This window comes from Bombina bombina, chromosome 2 (assembly GCF_027579735.1).
Source record: "Bombina bombina isolate aBomBom1 chromosome 2, aBomBom1.pri, whole genome shotgun sequence".
Lineage (NCBI taxonomy): Eukaryota > Metazoa > Chordata > Amphibia > Anura > Bombinatoridae > Bombina > Bombina bombina.
Window position 1 is genome coordinate 1,414,451,090 of NC_069500.1, and position 15,721 is coordinate 1,414,466,810.

Genomic DNA, 15,721 nt, shown 5'->3' on the forward strand with positions numbered 1-15,721 from the left:
ATCAAAGTGTCATCACAAGCACATGAAAACACATGCAGCAAGCAAGGGTTGGAAACACACAACTAACAGACTCTCAACTGAAATGTAAACTTGGGTTAACATTTACATAGATTCCTCCATGATAAGAAGAAAATAAAGTCCTTTTTAAAGACAATATAAGTCCCGAATAAGAGAGATCAGGTGTCTCAGTTAGTTGCAATATAGACCAACTTTGTAATCCAACTGAATCAGCAATCTTGCAAACATATTCTTAGCAATATGTGTTAACCGAGGTAAAAGCGTCCTCAAATGTTAATTTTACTTGGAGACTTGTACAGCTTGATAGCAGATAAACCATATCTCAGTAGTGCAAACCAGAAATAATGAAACAGACCTGTTTGTAGATATTGCAGCAGCATCCGAGAAAACAAAATCACAGGGCTAATGAATAGCGGACCGGGACATGAGCCTCCGACATCCTTATCTCACCTATCCCAACTGTATCTCCTTGCTCACTAGGGACACATACATATATAAATAGGTGTATGTATATAAATATGTATACATGTGTATTTATGTATTTATACGTGAATATAGAGATACATATATTTACATATATAAACATATATATATATATATAAAATAATCACAAAATTGCTGTATACAGCGCTCACCTGGGTAGATACACAGATACAAAGCCGGCTCTATGGAGAGTGGGTAGGGAGTGGGACGAGTTCTCAGGTAAAGGTCCAATGATAAGGCTGCTACAACGGGCGGGACTGCCACACACGCCCCAAACAGCACAAAAAGCAATAAATAATTCTCAGGGTAGTAGCGCACAAGATCCTGGACACAGTCAATTCCAAAACAAGTGTATATGTAAAACATCCAAGTTTATTTAAGAATTAAAATGTTCCAATCAAAAACGAGTAAAAGTTCCCGAAGAGAACCTGAAAAAGCCAGCATAGACTAATCCAACAGGTCACTGAACAGATCTCCACGCAGACGAGTTTCGTGCGCGTGTGCACTTGTTCACCGCTTACCTGGGGATCTGTTCAGGCACCTTTTAAGGCTGTTCAGTGAATTACTTTCGAGTATACGTGACCTGATTGGGTATTGTCATTAAACTGTTTACACCATACTTACAATACGCTAATTCAAAATCTCTCAATGTTGGATACCAAAAGCATTGACTAGTTATCAGATTGATTATACAAAATCTGAACTTTAAACATTAATGATTAGTTATATTTTATATTAGTGTAAATCCAATGGTTATAAGAATATAAAAGTAAGTATATTCACTTATTTCTAAAACATTCAATAATTTTAGATCGAAATACAGACATAACCCTAAAACGGAATCGAATGCTTTATAAGTATTAAAGTCAGTGATAGTAAATACATTCAAGGATACATTAATATGTAAAATTACTACTAGATATAAGTGATGTTGACTTAGGCTTATTGAATCCATCATCATTTAAAGGGGACAGACAGTCTTATTAGTAAAATAATATCTCCACAAACTCTGTATTAAACAAAGATATCTATGTCCCTCCTCATATTGAGACCATCTGGATCACTAGTTTGGAGAGTAAACATCCAAAAAATCTCTCTTTTGTTAATTAACAGCTCCCTATTACCTCCTCTTTTCCACTTAGTTATGTGGTCAATCCCTTGAATCTTAAGGGAGGAGACATCAGAGTTGTGAACCCATTTAAAGTGCCTGGATACTGGAGTATCTTTCCCTGTATCATCAATTGATCTAAGATGTTGTAGGAATCTATCCTTTAGGGATCTTTTAGTTTTGCCTGTATATTGAATCTTGCATTTTTCACAAGTCAGTAAAAGGTGCCTGAACAGATCCCCAAGTAAGCAGTGAACAAGTGCACACGTGCACAAAACGCGTCTGCTTGGAGATCTGTTCAGTGACCTGTTGGATTAATATATGCTGGCTTTTTCATGTCCTCTTCGGAACTTTTACTCATTTTTGATTGGAACATTTTAATTTTTTAATAAACTTGGATGTTTTACATATACAGGTGTACACTTGTTTTGGAATTGACTGTGTACAGGAACTTGTGTGCTACTACCCTGAGAATTATATATTTATTTATATATATATATATAGATATATACACATGTTCCTGAAAACTAATTTTTTATCAATATTAATATTTAATAATAAACTAAATTACGAGTGGAGCAAAAAAGAGAACTTCGAATATTGCGACCGCGTTAACGTATTCCCCACATGGGGATCAAAGTGGGAGTTACACATTCTGCACACTCCTATACATTGACTGGCTGCTATGGGACCCCCAAGCACTTGAACCCTGATGCTGCTGCACTAATGAAAGTTCCACCCCTACTGAGCCGCACTATTCATGTGCTATCCCGAGGTATAATACATGTTCCTCCCTGCACACCCTGCTGCATGTGTAACTAATAACTGCTCAGGTTAATGAGGCTGAGGTGGTGACCCTAGTCTTCTGACCGCTGCCTTACTGAACTATTTTGTTGTCACTTTATTTTGTAAGAAGTCCTGTCCTAATTCACCCATTTTAACACAGCAGTTTGCACCCCATATGTGATTGCTTAAGCTATAATCAAGTAGAGGTACCTCGTAACAAGTGCAGGATTTCTAGCCAGAGAACCCAGCTAGAATATTAAATTCATGGGTAAAGAACAGACATGTAGTATTACAATGTAAAGGTGAAGCGGCCCATTTATCAAGCTCCGGATAGAGCTTGAGGGCCCGTGTTTCTGGCAAGCCTGCAGACTCACCAGAAACACCAGTTATGAAGCAGTGGTCTAAAGACTGCTGCTCCATAACCTGTCCACCTGCTCTGGGCAGGCGGACAGACATCACTGCAATTCAACCCGATTGAGTACGATCGGGTTGATTGACACCCCCTACTGGCGGCTGATTGGTCGCAAATCTGCAGGGGGCGGCGTTGCACCAGTAGGTGCAATGCTGAATACGGAGAGCGTATTGCTCTCCGCATTCAGTGTGGTCTGTCGGACCTGATCCGCACTGTCGGATCAGGTCCGACAGACCTTTGTTTAATAGGCCCCAATGCCTAGACATTTGGTGATTTACAATAAACATAACCTACACCACCTACCTGTCTGGGGGTCACTTTGTACCCGGGCACACTGCACCTCCCCAAGCTGCCATTTGGGCTGGTACCACAGCTGCTTATGATCTGTAACTGCTTCTCGGCTCTGTCTGCGCGGTCCAATAGCTCCTCAATAAACTGCTGCAGACGCACCTTAGCGTTGGCTTCCCGGCTTGCTGTCTCCTTTAAGAACAAGTCAATTTCCACCACCTCCCTGCAAGAGTTAAAAATAATATAATTTGTCACCAAATATTTCACCTGCACTCAAAGCATCGTATTAGAAATCACAAAATAAAGATATTGATATGAAATCTACTAATTATAATTTATATGCAGCAGTACAGTCTTTGTATTCTTCCACTTCTCTTCCACTTTATAAGTTTCACAGATCCACTACAATAAAAGTACAGAACAAAATGGCATTGATTGGGGACATAGTCAGAAATGCAAAAAAGTGAATGCACAGTGATGACCATACGTGTCCATACAAACTTATGTGTAATGTGTAAAGCATGCACTGATTATTGGCTGCTTTATAAAGTTTTATTTTATCTTCCATGTCACATACATGTGTTTAAGTTTTGGAAGAAGCAACATTTAACAGGGTTGAGTTTTAGTTTTCCTTTTCTTGTGACTCATTTTTTTTCCATGGCTTATGTTAAAGGGACACTAAACCCAATTTTTTTTCTTTCATAAATCAGATAGAGCATGACATTTTAAGCAACTTTCTAATTTACTCCTTTTATCAAATGTTCTTTGTTCTCTTGCTAAGCAGGAATTTCAGCACCCTGGATAGTGCTTGCTTAGTGGTGGCTACATTTAGCCACCAATAAGCAAGCGTAACCCAGATTCTGAACCAATAATGGGCCGGCTCCTAAGCTTTACATTCCTGCTTTATAAATAAATATAGCAAGAGAACGAAAAAAAAATTAATAGGACTAAATTAGAAAGTTGTTTAAAATTGCTGTTCTATCTGAATCATTAAATAACACATATGGGTTTAGTATCCCTTTGAACAAGTATAGACACATAATTAAAAACATAATGACTCCTTTATCTTTCCTTTATACACTATTTGTTATTAATATTGTTACTTATTTGTAAAGTGCCACAATATGTCACAGCTCTGTTCAGCTGTCATTTTTTCACTATCTAAACTGAATATTGCATATCCACTGGATCATAGATGAGTTTACAAATTAAGGCCTAGATTTGGAGTTTTGTCGGTAAGGACCCGCGTAGCTAACGCCGGCTTTTTTCTGGCCGCACCATAAAAATAACTCTGGTATTGAGAGTCCACATAAAGGCTGCGTTAGGCTCCAAAAAAGGAGCGTAGAGCATTTTTAACGCAGCTTCAACTCTCAATACCAGAGTTGCTTACGCAAGCGGCCAGCCTCAAAAACGTGCTCGTGCACGATTCCCCCATAGAAAACAATGGGGCTGTTTGAGCTGAAAAAAAACCTAACACCTGCAAAAAAGCCGCGTTCAGCTCTTAACGCAGCCCCATTGTTTGCTATGCGGAAACACCTCCTAAGTCTGCACCTAACACCCTAACATGTACCCCGAGTCTAAACACCCCTAACCTTACACTTATTAACCCCTAATCTGCCGTCCCCGCTATCGCTGACACCTGCATTTTATTTTTAACCCCTAATCTGCCGCTCCGTAAACCGCCACTATTTACATTATCCTTATGTACCCCTAATCTGCTGCCCCTAACACCGCCGACCCCTATATTATATTTATTAACCCCTAATCTGCCCCCCACAACGTCGCCTCCACCTGCCTACACTTATTAACCCCTAATCTGCCGACCGGACCGCACCGCTATTATTATAAAGTTATTAACCCCTAATCCGCCTCACTAACCCTATAATAAATAGTATTAACCCCTAATCTGCCCTCCCTAACATCGCCGACACCTAACTTCAAACATTAACCCCTAATCTGCCGACCGGAGCTCACCGCTATTCTATTAAATGTATTAACCCCTAAAGCTAAGTCTAACCCTAACACTAACACCCCCCTAAGTTAAATATAATTTTATTCTAACGAAATAAATTAACTCTTATTAAATAAATTATTCCTATTTAAAGCTAAATACTTACCTGTAAAATAAATCCTAATATAGCTACAATATAAATTATAATTACATTGTAGCTATTTTAGGATTAATATTTATTTTACAGGTAACTTTGTATTTATTTTAACCAGGTACAATAGCTATTTAATAGTGAAGAACTATTTAATAGCTAAAATAGTTAAAATAATTACAAATTTACCTGTAAAATAAATCCTAACCTAAGTTACAATTAAACCTACCACTACACTATCAATAAATTAATTAAATAAAATACCTATAATTATCTACAATTAAACCTAACACTACACTATCAATAAATAAATTAAATACAATACCTACAAATAACTACAATGAAATAAACTATCTAAAGTACAAAAAATAAAAAAGAACTAAGTTACAAAAAAATAAAAAAATATTTAGAAACATAAGAAAAATATTACAACAATTTTAAACTAATTACACCTACTCTAAGCCCCCTAATAAAATAACAAAGCCCCCCAAAATATTCTATTCTAAATTACTAAAGTTCAAAGCTCTTTTACCTTACCATCAGCCAATCGGATTGAACTTGATTCTGATTGGCTGATTCCATCAGCCAATCAGAATATTCCTACCTTAATTCCGATTGGCTGATAGAATCCTATCAGCCAATCGGAATTCGAGGGACGCCATCTTGGATGACGTCATTTAAAGGAACCGTCATTCGTCGTTCAGTCGTCGACCAGGATGGATGTTCCGCGTCGGAGGTCTTCAGGATCCTGCCGCTCCGCTCCGGATGGATGACCATAGAAGATCCCGCTTGGATGAAGACTTCAATCGGATGGAAGACCTCTTCTGCCCCGCTTGGATGAAGACTTCAGCCGGATCATGGACCTCTTCAGCTCCCGCTTGGATGATGACTTCAGCCGGATCATGGACCTCTTCAGCCCCCCGCTTGGGCTTGGATCAGGACATCGGAGGAGCTCTTCTGGACCGATCGGTGAACCTGGCAGGGTGAAGACAAGGTAGGAAGATCTTCAGGGGCTTAGTGTTAGGTTTATTTAAGGGGGGTTTGGGTTAGATTAGGGGTATGTGGGTGGTGGGTTGTAATGTTGGGGGGGGGTATTGTATGTTTTTTTTTACAGGCAAAAGAGCTGAACTTCTTGGGGCATGCCCCGCAAAGGGCCCTGTTCAGGGCTGGTAAGGTAAAATAGCTTTGAACTTTAGTAATTTAGAATAGGGTAGGGCATTTTTTTATTTTGGGGGGCTTTGTTATTTTATTAGGGGGCTTAGAGTAGGTGTAATTAGTTTAAAATTGTTGTAATATATTTCTTATGTTTGTAAATATTTTTTTATTTTTTGTAACTTAGTTCTTTTTTATTTTTTGTACTTTAGATAGTTTATTTCATTGTAGTTATTTGTAGGTATCGTATTTAATTTATTTATTGATAGTGTAGTGTTAGGTTTAATTGTAGATAATTATAGGTATTTTATTTAATTAATTTATTGATAGTGTAGTGGTAGGTTTAATTGTAGATAATTATAGGTATTTTATTTAATTAATTTATTGATAGTGTAGTGTTAGGTTTAATTGTAACTTAGGTTAGGATTTATTTTACAGGTAAATTTGTAATTATTTTAACTATTTTAGCTATTAAATAGTTATTAACTATTAAATAGCTATTGTACCTGGTTAAAATAAATACAAAGTTGCCTGTAAAATAAATATAAATCCTAAAATAGCTATAATATAATTATAATTTATATTGTAGCTATATTAGGATTTATTTTACAGGTAAGTATTTAGCTTTAAATAGGAATAATTTATTTAATAAGAGTTAATTAATTTTGTTAGATTAAAATTATATTTAACTTGGGGGGGTGTTAGTGTTAGGGTTAGACTTAGCTTTAGGGGTTAATACATTTATTAGAATAGCGGTGAGCTCCGGTCGGCAGATTAGGGGTTAATAATTGAAGTTAGGTGTCGGCGATGTTAGGGAGGGCAGATTAGGGGTTAATACTATTTATTATAGGGTTAGTGAGGCGGATTAGGGGTTAATAACTTTATTATTGTAGCGGTGCGGTCCGCTCGGCAGATTAGGGGTTAATAAGTGTAGGCAGGTGGAGGCGATGTTGAGGGGGGCAGATTAGGGGTTAATAAATATAATATAGGGGTCGGCGGTGTTAGGGGCAGCAGATTAGGGGTACATAAGTATAACGTAGGTGGCGACGCTCTATTAAAAAAATTTAATAGAGTGGCGGCGATGTGGGGGGGCCTCGGTTTAGGGTTACATAGGTAGTTTATGGGTGTTAGTGTACTTTAGAGTACAGTAGTTAAGAGCTTTATGAACCGGCGTTAGCCCAGAAAGCTCTTAACTACTGACTTTTTTTCTGCGGCTGGAGTTTTGTCGTTAGATTTCTAACGCTCACTTCAGACACGACTCTAAATACCGGAGTTAGAAAGATCCCATTGAAAAGATAGGATACGCAAATGGCGTAGGGGGATCTGCGGTATGGAAAAGTCGCGGCTGGAAAGTGAGCGTTAGACCCTTTTTTGAGTGACTCCAAATACCGGAGGTAGCCTAAAACCAGCGTTAGGAGCCTCTAACGCTGGTTTTCACGGCTAACGCCAAACTCCAAATCTAGGCCTTTGGCTTTTGTTTATTGGTTGTGGAATTGTTTGGACTATGAGTTCTCTCACCATTAGCCGAGTGTCTTCTACCTCTGCTCATATTTGGGGTGACGTTGAGTGAATTTAACTCATCCTCTTGATGATACATCAGGTACCAGCATCTCTTGGAGAGTTTGGGAGACTAATTCTAAAGTTCAGCATTCACGGGATTATACTTTATCTACTATAAAATATCACATACAGCATAGTGCCACTACATCATCTGAAAGTACATTATACACACATGCATGTATCATTTAAAGGCACAGACAACTGCAAACCAATTAAATGTACTTAAAGGACTACTTAGGAGCCGCAGAGAACTGCTAGTTCAGTGCAAACGTTGCTTATGAGCCTTTGTGGGGGTTAAACAAATAGATATTGAGGGTCTGCAGTGCTAAAATTACACGTGCAGTCTCTACTTTATTACAACAATGTCCCTTTAAGCAGCAGGTGTTCCTCTGCTGCCCTTAAAATGTTCCCCATATGATATAAGGGGTTAACAAATTTATTTTTGCCAATAAATAAGTTGTAAAAATTCTGCAGAACTGAAGACACCAAGTTATAGTAGCTAATGCTAGTGCTACAAGCAAGCAGAATTGCACAAAGATGTATTTATTTGGGTCAGGATTGACATTAAAGGGACAGTACACTGTAAAATTGTCTTTCCATTAATGTATTTTAAATGACTTGTTATACCAACTGCAGAGTATAAAATATTTGAGAAATTGCATTTTCATGCTTATTTGTGTATATGAAGTAGCTGATTTTGTGCTTTGAAACCACAGCCTATTACAATGGGTTGAACGTAAAGGTGATATCAGATCTCATTATGTTATAACTTTGTGTACACAGACTTGCTTCCCTGTCTTTTATTTGTCTAGAACACCAAAGCTCAATACAGAGAGAGAACAATGGACAATTATCATTTTATTACTAAACAATCCTGCATCCCACTGAGAGTGCAATTTCTTCTGCTGGCTGTGTTTACTTAGGCTTGTCAAGAGCATATACTCCAGTATCAAAACTTTAAGTATAGATAGGGATAACACAGGCTAAATCAGCTATTTTAAATGCTGAAATAGGAGTAAAGGAGCTACCTGTAACCAATCTGATACACTCTAGCAGGTAAAAAGGATCATTGGGAATCATTTAAAGGGGAGAAAAATTTGGGTGAACTGTCCCTTTAACAAAAGTGAAACTTATATACTTATTAGCTGATACAGGAATTAATACATTGACAAGGAGATTGCTGAACTGCCATTGGATAGTGTAAAACTGTAAACTTAAAGCCTTGCCCGCCTGCACACAAAAAATGGCCAGTTTCTAGAGTAACAATTTTAATTGCATGAATAAATCAACTACATTTCTGTGCAACATGTATTTGTTTGTTCAATAAAGGCACCATCTGCTCGTCCAAATCCGAATGCACGTGTCAATTAGAGATAATGAACCACATTAGGACTGAAAATTCCAGGTGACAAGTCTCATCTATGGTTACAGGTAACTTACCATTGTTTCTCCTTCATCAAAGGATTCCAAGAGAATTAAGCAAATTTGATAACAGAAGTAATTATCAAATCATGAAAGAAAAATTTTGAGTTTCATGTCCCTTTAATATTAAAGAGATGTATTTCTGTGTTGTATTCTTTAGGATAGCTAATGTTATTAATGAATGATTTTTACATTTGCCTAACTCACCTGCTTGATGATCCCTAATAATTTGCATCCTGTACAAGTGCCAGACACACCACAGAACACGCATACTAGTTGGGCATTACGCCACGAGCCAAATTATATTTATCACATATATAAATACTTTCTGTTTCTCTGAATTATATTAAACCATTTGAAAAAGAACATTACAGATTTTTTTTTTAAATACAGCTGTGAATCAGTAAATTATGTAAAATCTGATGTAAGCTACAAACTAATGATTCCTGCAGCTGACACTCCTGGGATTTATACATCTTCCGGAAGTGTTGCTTATTTGCAGATCTACCCATAATCCCCTGCTGCAGCAGTTTTGCTTCCTTGCCTATCTCCTACTTATCTTATCTGAGTACTGTTTTCCTAGCTGCAGATTCCTGCTGACTATAGACAATGTTAAACTGATAAATCATTTACATGACATTTAGCCGGAGGGATTTTTCTTTCACCTCAAGCTATTTGTTTTCTGATATTTTAAATGGTGCCCTTTATTCATAAATGATGCATCAAACTCCTTATTCCTAGCATGTTAAAATCTGTCCTTCTCAGTAACATCCCTGACTTGCAGAGAATCATCTGACCACCACTTACTTTATTACTATTTTCAGGTTGAAGTGTCAGAAATGATGTTCAGAAAAGTAAAAAAAACAACAACGTACAGGACACTCACCAAACCCGGGGTCCTGCAGAGCTCCTATGTGATCTACAAAAAGTGACTGAACAAAAATGAGTTTCCATCTAAACCTGTCTGGTCCCCGGATATGGCAGAGTTCCTTTGTGTTGTGATGTGCAGTATGTAGGTTACAGGGCTCGTTCACACTCCTTGGGCTATATATATCTCACATTCCTCACACCACCTCAGAAAAGATATAGCACCTTACAGTCAGTCTGCGTCACACAGATCAGCTGCTATCACAGCCCTGGCTCCCTCTGTGAGGCTGTAATTCTCACACACACAAGCATATACACACAGCACACACTTACGCACACCTACAAGTACACCTACACACCTGCATACACAACTATACATACACACATATACATGCCAACACTTAACACACACACACAAACATGCACACACACAGCACACCTACGCATACACCTGCATACACAACTATATATTCACACATATACATGCTAATACTTACCAAACACACTTGCACACACACAGCACACCTACACATACACCTGCACACCTGCATACACAACTATACATATACATGCCAACACTTAACACACACACATACACAAACATGCACACACACAGCACACATACACCTGCACACCTGCATACACAACTATACATACACACATATACATGCCAACACTTAACACACACACATACACACAATTACACACACAAACATGCACACACACAGCACACCTACACATATACCTGCATACACAACTATACATACACACATATACATGCCTATACTTACCACACACACTTACACACACAAACATGCACACACATAGCACACACTTAAACACACCTACACATACACCTGCACACCTGCATACACAACAATATAACACACATATATACACCTACACTTAACACACACACACATACACACACACTTACACACACAAACATGCACACACACAGCACACACTTACACACAACAACATGTGCACCTGCACACCTGCATACACAACATATACATACACATGTATACATGCCTACAGTTAATACACGTACACACTTACACACACAGCACAAACACAGCACACACTTAAGCACACCTTCACTTACACCTGCATACACAACTATACATACACATATTCATGCCTACACTTAACACATACACGTACACACACTTACATGCACATACATGCACATACACAAACACACAATTAAGCACACCTACATGTACACCTGCACACCTGCATACATACCTATACATACACACATGCACATGCACACACTTAACACATACCCACACTTACACACATACATGTACACACAAGCACACGCTTAAGCACACCTACATGTACACCTGCACACCTGCATGCATACCTATACATACACATGCACACACTTAACACATACCCACACTTACACACATACATGCACACAGACACAAGCACACGCTTAAGCACACATACACCTGCACACCTGCATGCATACCTATACATGCACATGCACACACTTAACACATACCCACACTTACACATACATACATGCACACAGACACAAGCACACATACACCTGCACACCTGCATGCATACCTATACACCCACATGCACACACTTAACACATACCCACACTTACACACACATACATGCACACACAAGCACACGCTTAAGCACACCTACATGTACACCTGCACACCTGCATGCATACTTATACATACACATGCACACACTTAACACATACCCACACTTACACACACATACATGCACACACTTAACACATACCCACACTTACACACACACACATGCACACACTTAACACATACCCACACTTACACACACACACATGCACACACTTAACACATACCCACACTTACACACATACATGCACACAGACACAAGCACACGCTTAAGCACACATACACCTGCACACTTGCATGCATACCTATACATGCACATGCACACACTTAACACATACCCACACTTACACATACATACATGCACACAGACACAAGCACACATACACCTGCACACCTGCATGCATACCTATACACCCACATGCACACACTTAACACATACCCACACTTACACACACATACATGCACACACAAGCACACGCTTAAGCACACCTACATGTACACCTGCACACCTGCATGCATACTTATACATACACATGCACACACTTAACACATACCCACACTTACACACACATACATGCACACACTTAACACATACCCACACTTACACACACACACATGCACACACTTAACACATACCCACACTTACACACACACACATGCACACACTTAACACATACCCACACTTACACACACATACATGCACACACAGACACAAGCACACACTTAAGCACACCTAAATGTACACCTGCACACATATACATGCACACTCCTAATACTTACACACAATTACACACATACATGCACACACACAAACACACTTTTTTCAGCACACCTCCACATACAACTGCACACCTGTACATACACACATGCACATGCACACACTTAACACATAAACATACACACACTTAAACAAACATACATGCACAAACAAATGCACAAAATCAATCACAGCAACATACACGCCTATACATTTATACCAAGCAGCACACCCACACTTACACACTTACAAACACACACACATACTACACATAGAATAACACTTACTATGGCTCCAGGATACTCTGTAATTGCATTAATTGTAATTCAAAGCTGCTGCAGAAATACCCTTTCAAAGGCTGTGTTCTCTCTGTCTTTCATCCTAATTGGACAGCTGATTTCTGCTACTGCCACTTGTTCACCTAGCTTTGTATAACCTATCCTGCAGTATTTAACTTTTTAGTATAGGTGGCAGTGTCAACAGACCAACGCAGTCATTTTATATGACAAAATATTTAAAACAATAAACTCCAGCAAGTAAAATGGCTCCCTGGAACACATTAAGGGGTGGGGGGGGGGGAGGTTTACAATACTTTTACAGTACAGCATACCTTTAAGGTAGACTAAAGGTAATATATTTATAATTACACATAATAAGCAAAATAATTCTGAGATGAGCAGAAAAGCCCTTGGCCCTCTCTTGCCCCACGCCAGGGTAGGGAGTTAATAGGAAAATACATGGAGCAAAATACAGAATTACCCAGTTAAAAAAAATAGAAAATCTTTTTGGTTTGAACTAGACACAGATCCCTGTTAAGAACAAGGCTATTTAGTTTGTGCATTCTGGCTTGTTTCATATGCTCAGTATGCACACAATAAAGATCAGAAACAATGTGATTAGTATTCAAGAAACATAAAGATGAATTTTCATTTATAAAAAGCACTTCAGATGATTACAGATTCTTTCCTTAGAGTCTTATCAGTCTTTCCAACATAAGTGAAGTCGCAGGAGCATCAGATAACACAAGACACAGCTGTAACTGTATGTTAATCACTGCTTAAGGAGTTTTTTATTTGCTACATGAATTGGATATGCTAGGATAAAAACAGACACATCTAAGTCTTTACAAACAGTTTTTTTTTACAATAAAAAAAAGTTTTGTAACTGATAACAAATTGGTTCTTTAACATCTTGCATGCTGGAAAGATAGAAGTAGCCACATATCTCACAACCTGAGAATTTAAAGTGAAGGTAAACTTCGCTGTATTAGTATGCACTTATCTGCCATACAGCACAAATCAATGGTACTTTCATTCATGAAAATGTTAACATTTATCTCTATTATTAGTTTTATCATTTTTTAGCTGCAATCTTACAAGCGTTTGATTCAACACATTTTTTTTTTTTTTTTGCTTGTTGGTCACATTTTTAGAACAGTCAATTGACTTCTTGGCTGTTAGGCAGCCGTCATTTGACGTCACCGCTATCTTCAAAGCTCTGCACATGCGTTAGGTTCCTTCCTCTCCCTGGAAAACCAAGCGCGGCCCCGTTTAGTGCATGCTTACTGACCAACAATTGTTTCAACAGCAATAAGTAGCAGGTTTGTTTATAACATTTGATACAATATCGAAGGCTGAAAGAATTATTGTTAGAATTCATCGCTGCACATTGAAGTTATATATAGCCTTTGAAAGTAAGTTCATATCTTTGTATATATAGACTGTTAAATCTTATTATTTTTATCGTATATATCTTGTTAAAGACTTGATTAGTAAATGATAATTGTAATACTGTGAATTAGTTTAACATTTAAAACCAAACGGTGTAATCCCCAAAAATTGATCTTACTATTGTAAGTGAAAAATAGAATTTTATAAAAATTGCTGTGATTAACAAATCAAATTAATAATTGATATCTACGGAACAGTCAATTTATTACCAAACAAAATAAATTCATAACCATTGAGCATAACTATATTACAATTTTTTATTATTCTATGCACTTGTTTTATTTTTATTTAATTTATTTTACAATTGTATTTTCAAAGTAAATGCAATATTTATTTTAATATAAATGTACCTTTATTTATAGAATATATTTTTTAGAATAAACACTACTAGAGTTACTTATTTATATGTATTCATCATGCTTAATATTTAAACGAGCATTTAATTCAAATTCATACTAATGATAATCACTCCATTCGTTCTTTTCTCATCAATCATATTAATATTTAGTAAAATATATATTACATCATTAATAAATAAATTAAATTTACATTTTAACCCTTAAAAACTTGAATTGTTACGGGATATTAAAAACATTTCTTTAAATACATAAATATATAATATTCGGTGTTTCGGCTAACATGTAGCAGTAGCAATCGATAGGTTTAAAACATTGATTTGATCTGAAACCCAAAAATGTATTTTTATGATTATACTACTTTAAATTAAAATTATATTACCATTATCTTTGTATCCTTTGTTCAATTATACATAATGCAATACTGTGAGCTATCTTAACACATTAGTTGAGCCAATGACAAGAGGCACATATTTGCAGAAAACAATCAACAGCTAGCTACCAATAGTTAATTGTTTATCTATAGCCTACCTAGGTATGCTTGTACAAAAATGATAACAGAAGATCAAAGTTAATTGTTATGTAGGGATGGACGAATGTGTTTATATCCGAATTCAAATGTTAGAACGAATGTTATTGTAGAAATTCGATTTACATAATAGAATGTTGATAAGAACGAATATTCTTAAAAATTCGATTTTCGAATGGGATTTACAGTTTTCGAATGTCACATTTGAATTTGAATGTTACATTTGAATATCACATTCGAATTCGAATATTACATTTATAAAACACAATTGTAGACTAGAAACACTATTTCGAATGTCACATTCGAATCGAATATCACATTCAAATCGAATGTCACATTCGAATTTGAATATTACATTTATGAAACACAGTATTAGAGTAGAAATACTATTTAGAATTAGAATGTCACATTCGAATCGAATATCACATTCAAATCAAATATCACATTTAAAACACAGTATTAGACTAAAAATACTATTTCAAATTCGAATGTGACATTCGAATTCGAATGTAGCATTCGAATT

General features: G+C 37.0%; 1 protein-coding gene across 1 annotated transcript in view; it reads right to left on the minus strand.

Annotated features, from left to right (window-relative positions):
- Positions 1 to 15,721, minus strand: part of FBXO41 (F-box protein 41) — a 166,726-nt gene that overhangs the window by 136,738 nt on the left and 14,267 nt on the right. Inside the window, exon 2 of the mRNA XM_053704361.1 lies at positions 3,111 to 3,318. Within this exon, the coding sequence (XP_053560336.1) occupies positions 3,111 to 3,318 (208 nt within the window). The remainder of the gene's footprint in view (positions 1 to 3,110; positions 3,319 to 15,721) is intronic.